Source organism: Labeo rohita, chromosome 16 (genome assembly GCF_022985175.1).
Source record: "Labeo rohita strain BAU-BD-2019 chromosome 16, IGBB_LRoh.1.0, whole genome shotgun sequence".
In the NCBI taxonomy this organism is placed as follows: Eukaryota; Metazoa; Chordata; class Actinopteri; order Cypriniformes; family Cyprinidae; genus Labeo; species Labeo rohita.
The window spans coordinates 18,278,931-18,296,394 of record NC_066884.1 but is presented as its reverse complement, the minus strand read 5'-3'; the positions used below and the strand labels follow the sequence as shown (position 1 = coordinate 18,296,394).

The following is a 17,464-nucleotide window of genomic DNA, read 5'->3' as shown; positions in this document are numbered from 1 at the left end:
TGTATAGGAAGTATAAGGAGAAAGAGACTACATACCTCATGTGATTTGGACGTCTGTGCCACAAAGCCTCCTCCGTGGAAGTGCAACACCAGCCATGGAGAAGGAGGACTGCGCTTTGTCTTCAGGCCCAAAGAAAGAGATATCTGGCCACCCTCTGAGCGACACAGCGCTAGTAATTTCTCACTGTCCTGAAGACACAAATGGACTATAAGCACCGGAACAATGAAGAGCAGCATAATAGTACTTCCTAAACAATACTTATGCATCTCTTTCTTATGAAGCTCCGTGCCCCACACAAAGGCAAAAACTCTCATTTAGACAAGAGACGGGTAATTAAACGCTACAGACGTGCGGTTCTTAAACACGTTTACACTGCAGCTGGATCAATAAGAGTTCAAAGGGTGTGAAGCAAAGTCAAGTAGGCTTTTTTAAACACCATTACATCTAAGTCATCTATATTGCAACCAATTCAAGTCCTCCCATGACACCGAGAGGTATAGCAGGAATTAAAGGGCTTTAAGTAAAGGATAAAAGGACAAAGAGTCAAGCTCAACCACTTTATTTAGCTAAGCACACCTCATTACGACTACTGGTGCTTTTATTCATTCCTCACTATCTGCACACATTTATTTTTTTATTTACTGACAAGATAAAAGCATGTAGACTGGAAAATTGACTCTCTTTGAAGAGCAGAGAACTCAAATAATGAAAATGAAAAGTTCATGCTTGAGTTCTGTGAGGAAGAAGAGATGTAAGCGAGAAATTATCATGATTCAAGACTAATTAAGGCTGTCAATGACATCAGTGTGAACTGTTGTACCTGTCCTTCTCTCAGCTCATATGAGATCAATCTCATCTGCACAGGCCCTGGGCCGATATGAGCTGCGGGAGGAGACACAGTCACCGTGTGGGTGGGATCTACCACCAACGGCAGGTCAAAGGGCACGGGGGGAACAGAAAGAGCTCGATTCACCTTCACCTGTGTGGCCGTCATAGACACCAGACTCTTGAGAGATAGAAAGAGAGATGAAATACAGCACAGATTAATTTCAGTTTCATTGCTATGTGAATTGAATTTTGCAATATAAGAACTTGGACAGGTTACAAATGCTCAGTGTGCAATCTGATCAGCTGTAGCAATAGATTGTTGTGTTTATATATATATATATATATATATATATATATATATATATATATATAAAACAGCGGTGCATGGAGTATGTCAATAGCGTTTTTTACTCAAGGGAATTGCGTTTAACAATTCTGATGTCTGATCTTTGAGCGTACAGCACTGCAAGTAGGGCAAAAAATTAATTTAGGCATTATTCTGACAAATATTTTCATTGCAATTTAAACTGCAATATTTCTGGTGCTAGGATATCGAGACAAAAAAAACAGGTTTACCCATACTCTTTAACTGTGTTCAAACTTTAGAAACTTTAGAGAAAAAAATTCTTTCAGTCGAACCAAATGTATCCTAGCCTCAGCTCACTTTCATAGTTTTTTTTTAATCCCAGTTAAGTCAAGTAGTAATATAATATAATACAATATAATGTAATACAAAATATTATATAAATAGTAATGAATTATCATTACAATGTGAAGATAATTTTATTATTACAGTGATAATATGCTTCTGGCATAATTTCTTCACGTTCATGCGGATTTTTTCATGTTATCTGAAAGAATATTGATTTGTATGGAAGCCTGTTTCCACTACTGAATAAAAAAATAAAAAGGGTAATTGCGACTTTTTATTTCAGAGTTCTGGCTTTTTTTGTGAGATATAAACTCGCAACTGAGAGTTAAAAAGTCAGAACTGTGAGATATACATTTCTCCCCCTCAAAATTGGACTTTTTAACTCGCAATTGCGAATTTATATCTCACAATTCTGAGTAAGAATTGTCAGAATTTTCTGAATTGTCTGAGTAAGAATTGTCAGAATTGTGTAAAAAAAAAAAAAAAAAAAAAAAAACATTAACATGACTTTTATAAAAGATATAATCTCGCAATTGCGAGACACAAACCTGCATTTGCGAGAAAAAAAGCCAGAAGTGAGAGTTTATATCATGCAGTTCTAACTTTATAACTTATTATTGTTCAAAAAGCAAGTTCTTATCTCGCAATTCTAAATTTATTTCTGGCAATTCTGAGTTTGTACACTTTCAGAAATAAAGGTATAAAAGCTGTCACTGGGGTGGCAACTTTTCAAAAGGTACATATCTGTACCTATTAGGTTCTACTATGTACACTTTAAGTACAAATATATACCTTTAAGGTACCAAAATGTACTCTTTAGGTACAAACATGTACCTTTTGAATAGGTACTGCCCCAGTGACAGCTTTTGTACCTTTATTTCTGAGAGTGTATAATGTAATTCTGAGCTTTTATAACTCACACTTCCGAGTTTATGTCTCACAATTCTGAGAAAAAAGTAAAAATTGTGACTTTATTTCACACAGTTCTGAGAAAAAAAGGCAGAACTGTCAGATAAAATGTCGCAATAACCTTTTTTAAAAAATTTTATTCAGTAGCGGAAACGAGCTTTTACAGATCTGAGACGCGACCTTGTTTTAAAACAGAAGGTCATATTTCAAACAAATTGTCTTTCAAATAATTGTGTTGCCATAACTAACACTGGCAGGATAGTTAATACTAACTGATAGAACTTCAGTCTCCGTTATGTTCCAGAATGTCTTCCAAAAATGCACATCCAGGTTCTGAGTGATGCGTTCATACTCCTGACCTCTCAGTTCAGGGTCAATAGCATACTTCCCAGAGGTCAGGAAAGAACTGGCTGCTACACCTGAAGGAAACACAGACAAATAGACAGTTAGACAAATGGCTGTCTACATACAGTAACTGGCATATCACACCAGCGCATCTTAGACAGTAAAACAGAGGGGAAAGACATGACACAAGGTTCCCAATCAACAGAAACACACAGATAACCACCTGGAAATCGCATCGTCTTACCTTTAAAAACATGCATGAGCAATTAGTTTAATATTTACAAACGTCAATAGACAAAATAAAAAATTAAAATGATCTGTAACCAATCTTGCTTTTTCTGTTATATTTTCTCATGCTAAAATTCAGCATATGTACGACAGCATTTCAGTGCCAGGAAACATTTCGACTTTATTCTCGTAATATTTTGACTTTATTCTCGTAATACTTCAACTTTATTCTCATAGTATTGTGAATTTATTCTCATAGTATTTCAACTTTATTCTCGTAGTATTTCGACTTTATTCTTGTAATATTTCGACTTTATTCTCGTAATATTTCAACTTTACTCTCATAGTATTTCAACTTTACTCTCATAGTATTTTGACTTTACTCTCATAATATTTCGACATTACTCTCATAGTATTTCGATTTTACTCTCATAGTATTTCCACTTTATTCTCATAATATTTTGACTTTATTCTCGTAGTATTTCCACTTTATTATCGTAATATTTCGACTTTATTCTTGTAGTATTTCAACTTTATTATCATAATATTTCGACTTTATTCTCGTAGCATTTCAACTTTATTATTGTAATATTTTGACTTTATTCTTGTAGTATTTCTACTTTATTATTGTAATATTTTGACTTTATTCTTGTAGTATTTCACCTTTATTCTAGTAATATTTCAAATGTATTCTTAAAATATTTCGACTTGTCTCTCATAGTATTCCGACTTTATTTTCGTAATATTTTGGCTTTAATCTTTTAGTATTTCGACTTTATTCTCATAGTATTTCCACTTTATTATCGTAATATTTCGACTTTATTCTTGTAGTATTTCGCCTTTATTCTCGTCGTATTTCCACTTTATTATCATAATATTTCGACTTTATTCTCGTAGCATTTCAACTTTATTATTGTAATATTTTGACTTTATTCTTGTAGTATTTCTACTTTATTATTGTAATATTTTGACTTTATTCTTGTAGCATTTCAACTTTATTATTGTAATATTTTGACTTTATTCTTGTAGCATTTCAACTTTATTATTGTAATATTTTGACTTTATTCTTGTAGTATTTCTACTTTATTATTGTAATATTTTGACTTTATTCTTGTAGTATTTCACCTTTATTCTAGTAATATTTCAAATGTATTCTTAAAATATTTCGACTTGTCTCTCATAGTATTCCGACTTTATTTTCGTAATATTTTGGCTTTAATCTTTTAGTATTTCGACTTTATTCTCATAGTATTTCCACTTTATTATCGGAATATTTAGACTTTATTCTTGTAGTATTTCCACTTTATTCTCATAATATTTCGACTTTATTCTCGTCATATTTCCACTTTATTATTGTAATATTTCGAATTTATTCTCGTAGTATTTAAACTTTATTATCATAATATTTTGACTTTATTCTCGTAGTATTTCCACTTTATTCTCGCAACACTCAACTTTATTCTCGAAATATTACAACTTTAATCTTGTAATCTTAGTCTTTTTTTTTTAACGTGGCACTAAAACGCCATCGTACATATGAACTAGGGGTGGGAGGGAAAAAAAAAAAAAAAATCTCTGATGCATCGAAGTTCTGAATTGATTCTAAAAGCTTCAGAACAGATAACCATTAGTTTTTCCTATATATATATGCAATGGCACTTAAGTGCACTAGAGAGAGTCAATATTTCAGTGTTTTCTCTTCATAACGGTCAGTTATGATTTAAGGACAGGACAAAACATCTGACATGTTAAAACAGATCTATGCATTACCGTGAATGCAGCCTATTAAACTTGCCGTCTGTCATCAGTAATAATCAATCAGCAATAATGAGAAAAAGAGAAAAATCCATCACTGCACTTATCTGGAAAACTTTCAGATACTAAAAGCACTCTCAGATACCAAAGGCACTTTTTGTTTATTGCTTGTTTATTATTGTGTTCACTGTTCCCTTTTATTACTATATATTTGCTTGTATGTTTTAAAGCTGTAGTTAGTTAATAATTCTTCACATACAATTGTTTATTTATTTGCAATTATTACAAAAAGTATTTATAATTCTATATTCTATAATTAATTATAAATTATAAAGAAAAGAAACAGAGATCAAGAACGTTTTTGAAATCAGATTATGATTCTCAGAATTGAAACCAGATTGTAAAGTGCCTAAAGATACCCCCCCCTAGTAGGAACAGGCACTGACTATCTCTATAGGAAACAGGATAATCTACCAGCAGAATGAATGACAGGTTTGAGAAGGACAGAGATTTCTCTCATCCATACTGCCCTCTGTGAGAGCTACTTACCATATGGAGCAATATCTCCTGCCTCCACTAGGGTGCAGCATTGAGCATAAGAGACAATATTAGAATGCCTCTGCAGGTATACAACTGCACTTTTGTGTCTTAAATTAACAGGAAAACCTGCTGTGCAGACACTCGCAAAGATAAACTAGTGTGAAACAGTGACCTGCTCACATAAATCAAGGGGCATACAAAAAAAGCTTTATCGGGGCATGCTTAACGTGACAGCTCTACTGACCTATCCCTGACTGATGCTTCTTGTAGTTGTCTCCAAAGGCAACCAGGCTAATAGCAAGTGACTGCAGGCATGGACGGATGGCAGGAGTAAACTAAAAAGGAAAGACAAGATATTCAGGTAAATACTTTTCACCTTAAAACAAGAAACATATGGCACTAGAAGTTGACAGCAAAAACAATAACACTTTGAAATATTATTATAACTTAAAATAGTTTTCCATTTTGTATTTTTGATCAAATAAATGCAAACATGGAGAACATAAGAGACTTTAGAAACATTAAAAAATATAAATATTCCAAACTTCTGGCTGGCAGTATGTATATTGAAACATATAAAAAGTAAATATTTATGTTTCTTTTATTGTCTTGTTATATTATAAAAAACACACATGGGGATACTTTCGTTTCGTTTTGCTTTGGTTTTTGGTTTTAGTTCTTATATTGAACAATTTTGAATCAATTTGCTAACAAGAACTGAAATAACTTCAGAAACATTACAATAATTTGTCAATGAAATCCTGTGAGCCGTAAGCTCATGTGCTCATAAACAAACACACCTGAAATCCAACACAGCGGCCGTAGAAACAGCCCTTGTGCATGGAGGCGTACTCTCTCAGGAAGGTCTGACTGAGGCCACTTTCCTCCTGGAAGAAGAGGTTGCCATGGCTGTTGTCATGAAGCAATCTCTGAGCCAGATAGAGCAGTGCCCTGAGCTGACACAAAGCACTACAGTACGCCTCCATCTCTGCTGCATTGTGGCTCGCACGGAAAAAGATGCTTCGCCTGTTGGATGTGATATAGCGGCCTTTGTGGATGATGTGGAGGAGGCAACAGCGCACCACCTGTGAAAGTGGAAGACAAAGCGTGAGATGAGGTCTCAACGGAGGTGTATGCTAGAAAACATAAGCACATGCATCATACAGGAGAGGAAGAACAATGTAAAACCTACATATTGAGAGAAACAAAGTAATTGAAATGAAAAGAGAGGAAGGACAAGGACACGACCTTCAGCAGAAATTAGCTTAAAGGCACAATATAAGTTTTCGCCGCTAAAGGGCGCATATTCAAAACAAACAAAGATCCAAAGGTGTAGCTTGATGAAGCTACGATTGAGTGTTGTTGTCTTCATCCTCATAGTTGATGAAATCTATTTTGGGCAGAAATCATGTTCATGGATAAGCTAATATATTGAAGACTTATTAAAGATGTAAATGTAATAAAATGTACATATAATGTACTCACCCCCTTGTCATCCAAGATGTTCACGTCTTTCTTTCCTCAGTCATAAAGAAATTATGTTTTTTGAGGAAATTCAGGATTTTTCTCCATATACTGGATTTCTATGGTGCCCCCGATTTTGAATGTCCAAAATGCAGTTTAAATGCTGCTTTAAAGGGCTCTAAACCATCCCAGCCAAGAAAGAATGGTCTTATCTAGCTAAACGATCGGCTATTTTCTAAAAAAAATTACAATTTATATACTTTTTAACCTCAAATGCTCGTCTTGTATCGACTGCCTGGTTCATGACAGTTAGGGTATGTTGAAAAACTCCCATCTCATTTTCGCCTCCAACATTAAAATCATCAGCAGAAGTACTGACCCAGTGTTTACAAAGTGAACACGCAATGAAGATCAAACACCTTTTACGAAAAAAGGTAAAACAACGCTGTAGGACGATTTTGAAGTTGGAGGAGAAAATCAGATGGGAGCTTTTCGACATACCCTAACTGTCATGAACCAGAAAAAACAAAGTTCAGGCAGACAAGACAAGACGAGCGTTTGAGGTTAAAAAGTATCTAAATAGTATATACAGTCATGTGAAAAAGTTAGGACACCCTGTCCCTGGCTGGTCTTAAAATTTCAAAAATAAAACCTCAGATGAACAACAACACATGATAAATTGTGCCAGGTCATTATTTACTGAACAAAAATAAAGCCAAAATGGAAAAGCCATGTGTGACAAAGTTAGGACACCCTTACTGTTAACATTGAAATGAAGAGGATAAATAACAGTCAAGCACTGCCTATCAAATACCTTTGATTAACTGATCATCAGCAAGTCTGAGCACCTCTATAAAAGCATAAGCTTTGGCAGTTCGCTGGTCTGGAGCCTTCAGGTGTGTGTTAACACAATGCCAAGGAGGTAAGACATCAGCAATCATCTTAGAGAAGCAATTGTTGTTGCCATCAATCTGAGAAGAGTAATACGACCATTTCCAAACAATTTGAAGTTTATTCACAAGTAGAAGACATTTAAAACAGACACCTCTCCTTCCAGAAGTGGACGTCCCAGAAAATTCACCCCAAGATCAGACCGTGTAAAGCTCAGAGAAATGGCAGACAACCCAAAAACTACACCTCAGACTCTACAGGCCTCAATTAACATGTTAAATTATAAAGTTCATGACAATACCATTAGAAAAATATGGGACAAAAATGGCATGTTTGGAAGGCTTGGCAGAAGAAAGCCTCTTCTGTCTAAAAAAAAACATTTCAGCACAGTTTAGGTCTGCAAAGTTGCATCTGAACACAATACCAGTCTTCTAGAATAATGTCCTTTGAACAGACGAGACCAAAGTGGAGATGTTTGGCCATAATGCACAGTGCCAAGTTTGGTGAAAACCTAAAGAGCATATCAGCACAAACACCTCATACCAAAAGACAAGCATGCTGGAGGGGGGCTCATCATTTTGGGCTTGTTTTGTAGCCACAGGACCTGGGCACCTCACATTCATTGAGTTGGCCATGAACTCCTCTGTATATCAAAGTATTCTAGAGTCAAATGTGAGGGCATATGTCCGACATCTAAAGTTGGGCCGAAATTGGGTCATGCAACAGGACAATGACCCCAAGCACACCAGGAAATCTACAACAGAATTGCTGAAAAGAAAAGAATCAAGGTGTTGCAATAGCCCAGTCAAAGTCCAGGGCTCATCCTGACTCAAATGCTGAGGTGAGAGCTGTGCATAAGCAAATGCCCACAAACCTCAATAAACTGGAGCAACGTTGAAAAGAAGTGTGGTCCAAATTCCTCCAGAGCGATGTGAGAGACTGATAAAGTCACACAGAAAATCAATGCTTCAAGTTATTGCTGCTAAAAGTGGATCTACAGGCAGTTGACTCATAGGGTGTCCTAACTTTGTCACACATGGCCTTTCCCTCTTGGCTTTATTTTTGTTAAATAAATAATGACACGGTGTAATATGTCATGTGATGATGTTTATCTGAGGATTTATTTTCCAAATTTTAAGACCTGCCAAGGACCAGATAATTTTTTATTATGTCCTGATACACAAAACCATGAAGTTCAATAGGGTGTCCTAACTTTTTCACATGACTGTATATATATATTTTTTTAGAAAACAGCCGATCATTTAGCTAAATAAGACCATTCTTTCTTGGCTGGGATGGTGTAGATCCCTTTGAAGCTGCATTTTTGACATTCGAACTCAGGGCACCATTGAAGCCCAGTATATGGAGAAATGAAAAATCCTCAAATGTTTACCTGAAAATACAATTTCTTTACGACTGAAGAAAGAAAGACATGAACACTGTGGATGACAAGGGGGTGAGTACTTTATCTGTACATTTTTGTTCTGGAAGTGAACTAATCCTTTAAGGTCACTGTAGTATGAAGCAGGGTGGTGCTGAAAGTCATGGAAGTGAAACAAGACCGTTAGAGCGACCACTAATAAAGGACGAGCGTGATACACAGCTCGAAAGCAGAGGAGCTTTTATTATGCCACAGTCGAGCGCTTCTGCTAGATACATCTGAGTGTGTTGAAAGTTCTGCTATAATGCTACTCTGAGCATTTGTCAACTAGTTAATGAAATGCATATTAAAGTGTCTTTTTTGGTTCCCATGTATTCCAAAAAATAAAACCAGAAAATCTAGGGTGTATGACGTCATTGGCAGGCGACGCAATGACAATGGCACTAGTTAAAATTACTTATTTCTCTGGATTTAAACATTCTTGAAAACATTTGGGATAATAAAAGTACACAAGTCAGTAAAATATATAACACTGTTCTAGTGGTTTTTGGATATTTCAATCAAAAAAATCTTACATGTTGTGCCTTTAAAGGAACAATTCACCCCAAAATGAAAATTTGCTGACTCACTCTCAGGCCATCTAAAATATTTAAGAGTTTTTTCTTCAGAACAGATTTGGAGTAATTTAGTATTATATCACCTGCTCACCAATAGATCTTCTGATCTTATTCTTATATTATTATTAAGCTGATAAAAACATCACAATAATCCACATGACTTCAGTCTATCAGTTAAAGACATAACCTAAAAATAAAAATTATCCCATGATTTATTCACCTTCAAGCCATTCTAGGCGTATATGACTTTCTTCTTTCAGAAAATTACAATCTGCCTAATATTTAAAAAAATGTCCTGACTCTTACAAGCTTTATAATGGCAGTGAATGGCTGTTGAGATTTTGAAGTCCAATAAAGTGCATCCATCCATCATAAAAAGTACTCCACACTGCTCCAGGAGTTAATAAAGACCTTCTGAAGTGATTCCATGCCTTTTTTGCAAGAAGAATATCAATATTTAAAATTTATAAACTCTAATCTCTAGCTTCCACTAACTGTTGTACAGTACACACATTTACGAGAGAGTGGCGTTTCAACAGATGACGTAGGCTGAAGGCATAGCGTAAGCTATGGTGAGACTATGCTAGTCTCACAAGAACCAAGTTTTGCCAGAGATTACGGTTTATAAAGTTTTAAATATACATAAACACAATGCTTCACTTCAGAATGCCTTTATTAACCGCCCAGAGCCATGTGGAGTCCTTTTTATGATGGATGGGTACACTTTATTTTGCTTACAAATCTCAACAGCCATTCACTGCCGTTATAAAGCTTGGAAGAGCCAGGACATTCTAAATATAACTCTGATTATATTTGTCTGAAAGAAGAAAGTCATATACACCTAGGATGGCTCGAGGGTGAGTAAATCATGGGGTAATTTTCATTTTTGGGTGAACTATTCTTAAACATCTTTTAAGAGTTTGAATTACTTGTGGATTATTTTGATATTTTTAATCAGCTGTTTGCACTTATTCACTGCAGAGGATCCATTAGTGAGCAGGTGATGTAATGCTAAATCTCTTCAAATCAGTTCTGATGAAGAAACAAACTCCTCTACATCTGGGATCCTAAAGGTGAGCACATTTTCAGCAAATTTCCATTTTTAGGTGAACGATTCCTTTAACAACTGCAGGGTTTGTAAACCAGTTAACTGTGATGACTAACTGCTGAAAATGATGGACTGGGAGAAGCTATTTTTAGCAGGGAGGAAACCAAAAAAAGGGAGGAAACACATAAATGACTTCTCTTGCCCTCAGGCTAACTCATTAAAATCATAAAAAGCACAGTCAGACATGCACCTTAACAAGGGAGCGATATCCGTTGGCGGGAATATGAGGGTCAAAGTCAAAATGGTGGTAGACAGCAGCGAATCCAGCAATGACAGGCTCCAGGCTCCGGGCGTGCTCCTGGATGGTGGTCATGGCATCCACAAGGCGCTGGGCTGCGTCCCCAGCCTGGCCCTTTGTGGTCCCAGAGAAGAAGGCGGCATTTTCTTCACAGACGTCATACAAGGCAGTGAACACTGCCTTGGTGTCCATTACTAAAGGGGATCAGAAGGGTTGAGGACAGAATAATTACTTCAAATTAGCACACACTTTAAAGCCAATATAGAGTGATTAAGCTCAGGACAAAAGCCAAGCACTTGCGTAGGCTGTGGTTATAAACACTACTATATAAAAAAACTGGAAATGCTTTAGCCAAAGGTTTCTAGGGATGTTACAATAATCACTGTAAAATAAGGCAAAAAGTACTGATTTTTTACTGTTCAGTGCCTATGAAAACACACTCAGCGATAATACACATAGGTAGGTTTTATCTCTATCACACAAACAACTACACAACCAACAGCCTCTACCAGGACTAGGGATGTTAACCGATGACCGTTTGACCGGTGGTTGACCGTATCAACGTTAACCGGTCAAAGTTGTCGGTAGTCGGTTAAAAAAAAGTGATATCTAAATTAGGCTATTATAGACAGTGGACTATACGCTACTACAGTTAGCCATCTCATTCCTCATCTTTTTGTGTTAAGTGAACAAATTATCCCTCACACTCAATTTTTCATAACTCGCCTGTTTGTACTTAATAAACCAATAAAAACATTTGGCGCGAGGTCACAGCGTTTGGGTTCGCGCGCTCACAAGGTTTGCGAAAAGTAAAGGCAACAGGCTAAAACACTCGAGGTTAGAGCGGCGTCTCTTCGGAGCTGTCATTTTCTTAAATGAGCCGTGGCAATGTTTCAAATGAGCTTCTAACCTAGACAAACGCCTTTATTTTCAAAGCGATCACCTTGTACCCAAACCATTTGAAACTAAGGAGCCATTTGTCCTACGATTACATACAACAAGCTCTTCGGCGCCGCGTTTGCGGGACTCATGTTTCGCGCTGTAGGGGATTTTAAAAAAGTGACGTGAGTGGCAGTGTGTGTGTGTGTGTGCGGGAGGCAGAGCGGCAGAGAGATGCGACAGAGTTGCGAAATTGCAGGCGCGGCTCGAAATGGCTGTTATTTCAAATAGCGTACCATATTTTAAACTAATCGGTTAACCGGTTTCAACCGGCTAATGAGGCTCGGTGGTCGGTCAAGAAATTTTTTAGTTTTCGCCATCCCTAACCAGGACACATTACGATACACTCTCATCTCAAAGATGCTGACTCTTAAGAAAACCGCTATTGTTTTACAGAAAAAGACAAGAGCAAACTATATGGGACAGAAGCTGTAGACAATTTCACAGGACATGCTACTGAGTAAACAGTGACGGATGGGCTTCAGCCTGCTACTGTACAGTCACTCACACACTCATGCACATTTATCTGATCAGGACTGACATGCCAGATACAGATACAATACAGGTAAGGTCTCTCAGTGACGAGATTATGACCAGGTAAATCTGTTGAACTCTGTGACCGACCAGACAACCGAGAGAATCACAAGCAACTTCACAACAGCAGACAATCACAGGAATATTAGGACCCCAAACAAACCTTCAGCCTTTGTATGTTCTCATACCAAACCTAAAATGCAAGCAAATACATCGTGAGCATAGCCTTACTTCACATTGTGGTGGAAAGATGCTTTACAAACAGCATTAAGAGTTTGTGCTTTGAATGTCGAAATCCAAAGCGCTTACTTTGTCAATTTAATGAAAAGTCTTCTAGATCAAGAAAACATTGTTGCTTACATGAAATACATTTGAAGTGTTACTTAAAGCTAAATTCTCCAGATACTCTCGTCTATTGCACTTATGGTTTTAAACCAGCCATGTCCCTTTTTCTTTCTGCCCTTTACCCCAGATAACTCCACCCTCCCAGTATTCGTCCAGTCATTCTGTTCTCAGACTTTCCAAACTGCCTTTTCCCCCCTGCCAAAGTATCCCACGTTGCCCATGATTGGCGGTGATCTCTTCCCCTCATTGGCAAAAACAAACAAGACGTCTTCCTCTCTCATTGAGGATTGTCCTCTATTCTCTTCCATTTTTGTACCTTGTCCTCATTGTTAAGGCTGTAGCCAGACCCTGAGAGATTAGTGTCCTAATCTGTGTATAGTAAACCAAGTATGTTACTGTGTCACTGTCATGTGCTCAACCGTGTCCATTGAGAGACAATAAAGCAGTAACTAGAGTAAAACTAGTCTTGAATCTTGAGGTTTGAGAAATGATTTTCAGTGCTATGCTGGGTTTCAGTTCAGAAGCAGATATTAGAGTACTGACTAAATGAACCTCATGCTTGTGAATTATCTAAATCTTTCATTATGGAAACATGTGCAACAAGAGAACCTACCACTCAATCCCTTTACTCAGTGAAAGACTCCCAGCACCAGTTTAACACAGCAAAACACATGGACACCTCAAAACATTCCAAAGTTAAGAATTTTTTACTTTTATAAGAATTCTTAAATTTCTATAATTTGAATTCAAGGCTCAACCGATTTTTGAAAGAAAAATGCTGAAAAATCTATGTTAAAGCTTGATTACAACAGAAAAAATTTCACAGATATTAAACCATTTTTATGGTTATCGGTACGAGTCATTTTCAAAACCAATTTGCCAATAAAACAATTTAAAGGAGTTCAAAAAAGGTTTTTGTCAACAACTGAAGGTTCAAACGCTCACTGATGCTCCAGAAGGAAACATGATACATCAAGTGGGAAAACTTTTTGAATTTGAAGATCAGGGTAAATTTAACTTATTTTGTCTTCTGGGAAACATGTAATTATCTTCTGTAGCTTCTAAACGGCAGTGCTAAATCAAAAAAATATCATATAATCAAAAGTAAGAAAAATGTACACATCGTTATTCTGTTCAAAAGTTTACATCCCTGGCTCTTAATGCTTTTTTTTTCTGGAGCATCAGTGAGTGTTTGAACCTTCTGTAATAGTTGCATATGAGTCCCTCAGTTGTCCTCAGTGTAAAAAGATGGATCTCAAAATCATATAGTCATTGTTGGAAAGGGTTCAAATACACAAAAATCCTGAAAAACCATTTTTCTGAAGAACAGCAGGCAGTTTAACTGTTCAGGACAAACAAGGGACTCATGAACAACTATAACTGTAAACTTTTGAACATGCATTTTATATGATTCCTCTTATTTTGGTAAAACAATTACATTCTGCAGATTCTGCAAAGTGTATGTAAAATTTTGACCTCAACTGTATATCGGTTTAAAATATTGGTTATCTGTCTACTTGATCTGAAAAAATCTGTATCAACCCTGAAAAAAAAAAAAAAAAAAAAAAAAAAAAAAAATTGCGGTCGACCCCAACATCTTACAGTAGAAATCTAAGGGCAATTTGGGATGTGTTGCCTTCATAGACTTTCACTGTAAGCCTGTAACCATCACAGCACTACTATATTAGAAATTAGTAATGTTGAAAGTAACTGTAAAAAAAATATACAACAAAACACTAGATTATAGTAGTTTCAATGAGAAAGCTACAAATACGTCGCTTTGTTTAGATGTTAAAAATTTGCGAAGACTGCATTAACTGAAATTATTAAACAAATTAAGTAAATTATTTAATTGACTTAAAACCTATTACATGCAGTTTAAATATTATTGCAATTTAAAATAACTTTTCAATTTCAATACGTTTTAAAATGTAATTTTTTTCCTTTGATGGCACAGCTGTATTTTCAGCAGCCATTACTCCAGTCTTCAGTCTCACACGATCCTTCAGAAATAGTGCTGTCAAATCGATTAATCACGATTAATCACATTCAACATAAAAGTCTGTGTTTACATAATATATGTGTGCATATTTACATGTATATAAATACAGACACATACATGTATATATTTAAGAAACATATGTACTATATATATTTATACATAAGTCATATATATACACACATACATGTAAATATTTGTCAAATATACACATGTATGTGTGTGTATTTATATATATACACAGTACACACTAACATATGTAAACACAAACTTATCTTGGATGCGATTAATCGCAATTAATCGATTTGACAGCACTATTCAGGAATCATTCTAATTAAAAAAACATTTAATTGTTATCAAAACAACTGTGCTGCTTAAAATTTCTGTGTGAAAATAGTCACAGGATTGTTTGTTGAATTCAAAAGAACAGCATTTATTTGATATATAAATCTTTTGTACATTAAAAAAGGATAGATGGAAGATGCTAAGTAGAACATTTATCAATCAACAGTCAAATGATCAAACAACACTCTTCATTCAGAACCACAATCCCACTGGAAAAATCCATAAAAAAATAATAGAACCCAACCGAAGCCAGAAAAACAAAACACAACTTATGCTATCCACTTTGAATGTGGTAATGATTCAGGTTTGCACTATACTGATCTGCTCAATTCATCCACACATAGTATGTATCTACAGCCAAAGTCTGGCCTAAACAGCAAAGACAAACTAATGCAAGGACACACCTGCTCTTTCAGTGACACTATGCTAGAATACATGAATACCCATAAAGCATACAGCACAATTCACAGCAGAGGAGCAACAACACACTTTTAAGGTACACAAGGGGTAAAGCGGAGCTTAAGTGTGAGAATCTATAACCTAAAAACATGCACAAAACAGAGCACATACACACACAAAAACACACAGGGACTTATCCCTGGGGAGTCTGAACGTTACCCTCTTCAGAACTCATGCTGGAGTCCTTGTGCGTCCTGTCCCTTCAACACCCGCACAGCCATGGAGCCAGAGAAATAGAGACATGGGAAGGGGTAGGTAAACAAAAGGGGAAGACAGTAAGATAGAGTGTTTCGATTGGATGCTCTCCCTCGCCCTCCCTCCCACCCGGTCATCCCCTCGGATCACAACGTGACATTCTGTCACTTTCTATTTCATCCTCTCTTCTTTTCTGTGAACTCTGCTTCCTTTACTCTCATTCGTCTCATTCCCAGGAGAGAACAGCTTTGTTATTTTCTCCCATACCAACTGTCCCTCTGTTGTGGTCAGATGCCTTTTCACCCAGTGTACGATGAAAACAAATTACTCACTGCAACATGCACACATGTGCTACACACACAGTTTTTGCTTTTTTAAAGGATCCAGGTTTTTAACTGTGTCCTAGGACCAACTAGCCTCTACAAAGCCACAACTGCCTATATAACCTTTGTCTCTATTGGCTGTATGACCAGGGGCTGGCCAGTGACCTTCACCCTAACTGGACGATCCAAAACTGGCACCTCTCTTTGACACAAGAAGGTCCAGACAGAAACAAACAATGACCTCTGAAAAACTATTTTTGTCATTGCTACAACAACAGTGGTGCATTACACAGATGATTCAATTAGGTCATAGAGAAATTGTATTAGGTCATATTGTGAGACAGTAAGTCACACTTTATAATAAATCAATTGAAATAATGTATTTCTGTCAAAAAAAAAAAAAAAAAAAAAAAAAAACACAGTACACAGTAAACAACGCTGAGTATAAGTAACATTAGTATTCACCTTCAACAACATACCAATATTGAAATTCTCAGATTTTCACGTTATGGATGATATTAAAAACAAATTAAATGCAACAATAAAACACTAAACATCAATTAATGCTAAAAACGTAAATGCTACAAGCATATTTATGCATCAGAATGCATTTTAAATGAAGACAAAACAATTTATACAAAATATTAATTTTATAAAAATATTAATAATAAAAAAAATACTTAAATGTAATTCTGACTAAATAAAACTATACACTGACATTAGTTTACTAAATTCATAACTAGGGATGTGTGACATAGATAATTATTTTTGACTCTGGTTTTTATACAATTATATGAATAAATAAGCTTTCCATTGATGTCGGGTTTGTTTGGATAGGACAATATTTGGCCGAGATAAAACTATTTGAAAATCTGAAATCTCAGGGTGCAAAAAAATCGAAATATTGAGAAAATCACGTTTAAAGTTGTCAGAATTAAGTTCTTAAAAATGCATATTACTAATCAAAAATTAAGTTGTGATATATTTACAGTAGGAAATTTACAAAAAAATCTTCATGGAACATGATTTATACCTAATATCCTAATGATTTTTGGCATAAAAGAAAAAATGATCATTTTAACCCATACAGTGTATTGTGTTAAAAATGAAATTAATTTAAAAAATGAAATAAATAAATAAACTGCTAAAAAATCTATTAATGTTAAAATCATAAAAGCTTTTCCTCATTTCCCCTAAATGAGAAAAAAAGATTTCTATCATTTGATATTAACAAATTTATTATTGTTTATTGTTAATGTTTTTTAAAGATTAACTTGCTAAGCTGGTGTTAGATAAAGGCAAATGAAATCAATATGTAAAAATAGAAGAAATAAATAATATATAACACATTTTATATATGTATTAAAGG

The 17,464-nt window shown here is 35.5% G+C and overlaps 1 protein-coding gene across 4 annotated transcripts in view; it reads right to left on the bottom strand.

Moving 5' to 3' along the window:
• Nucleotides 1-17,464, bottom strand: part of lipeb (lipase, hormone-sensitive b) — a 38,307-nt gene that overhangs the window by 18,944 nt on the left and 1,899 nt on the right. Inside the window, exons 1-7 of one of the 4 annotated variants that reach the window (XM_051131618.1) lie at nucleotides 15,737-15,822; nucleotides 10,909-11,150; nucleotides 6,058-6,342; nucleotides 5,502-5,592; nucleotides 2,663-2,808; nucleotides 821-1,006; nucleotides 36-188 (exon numbers count right to left, since the gene is read on the bottom strand). In XM_051131618.1, coding sequence (XP_050987575.1) covers nucleotides 36-188; nucleotides 821-1,006; nucleotides 2,663-2,808; nucleotides 5,502-5,592; nucleotides 6,058-6,342; nucleotides 10,909-11,150; nucleotides 15,737-15,752 — 1,119 coding nt within the window. In that variant the 5' untranslated portion in view covers nucleotides 15,753-15,822. Of the gene's footprint in view, nucleotides 1-35; nucleotides 189-820; nucleotides 1,007-2,662; nucleotides 2,809-5,501; nucleotides 5,593-6,057; nucleotides 6,343-10,908; nucleotides 11,151-12,592; nucleotides 12,610-15,704; nucleotides 15,823-17,464 lie in introns of those variants that run through there. The other 3 variants (XM_051131619.1, XM_051131620.1, XM_051131617.1) reach the window with 3 other exon arrangements.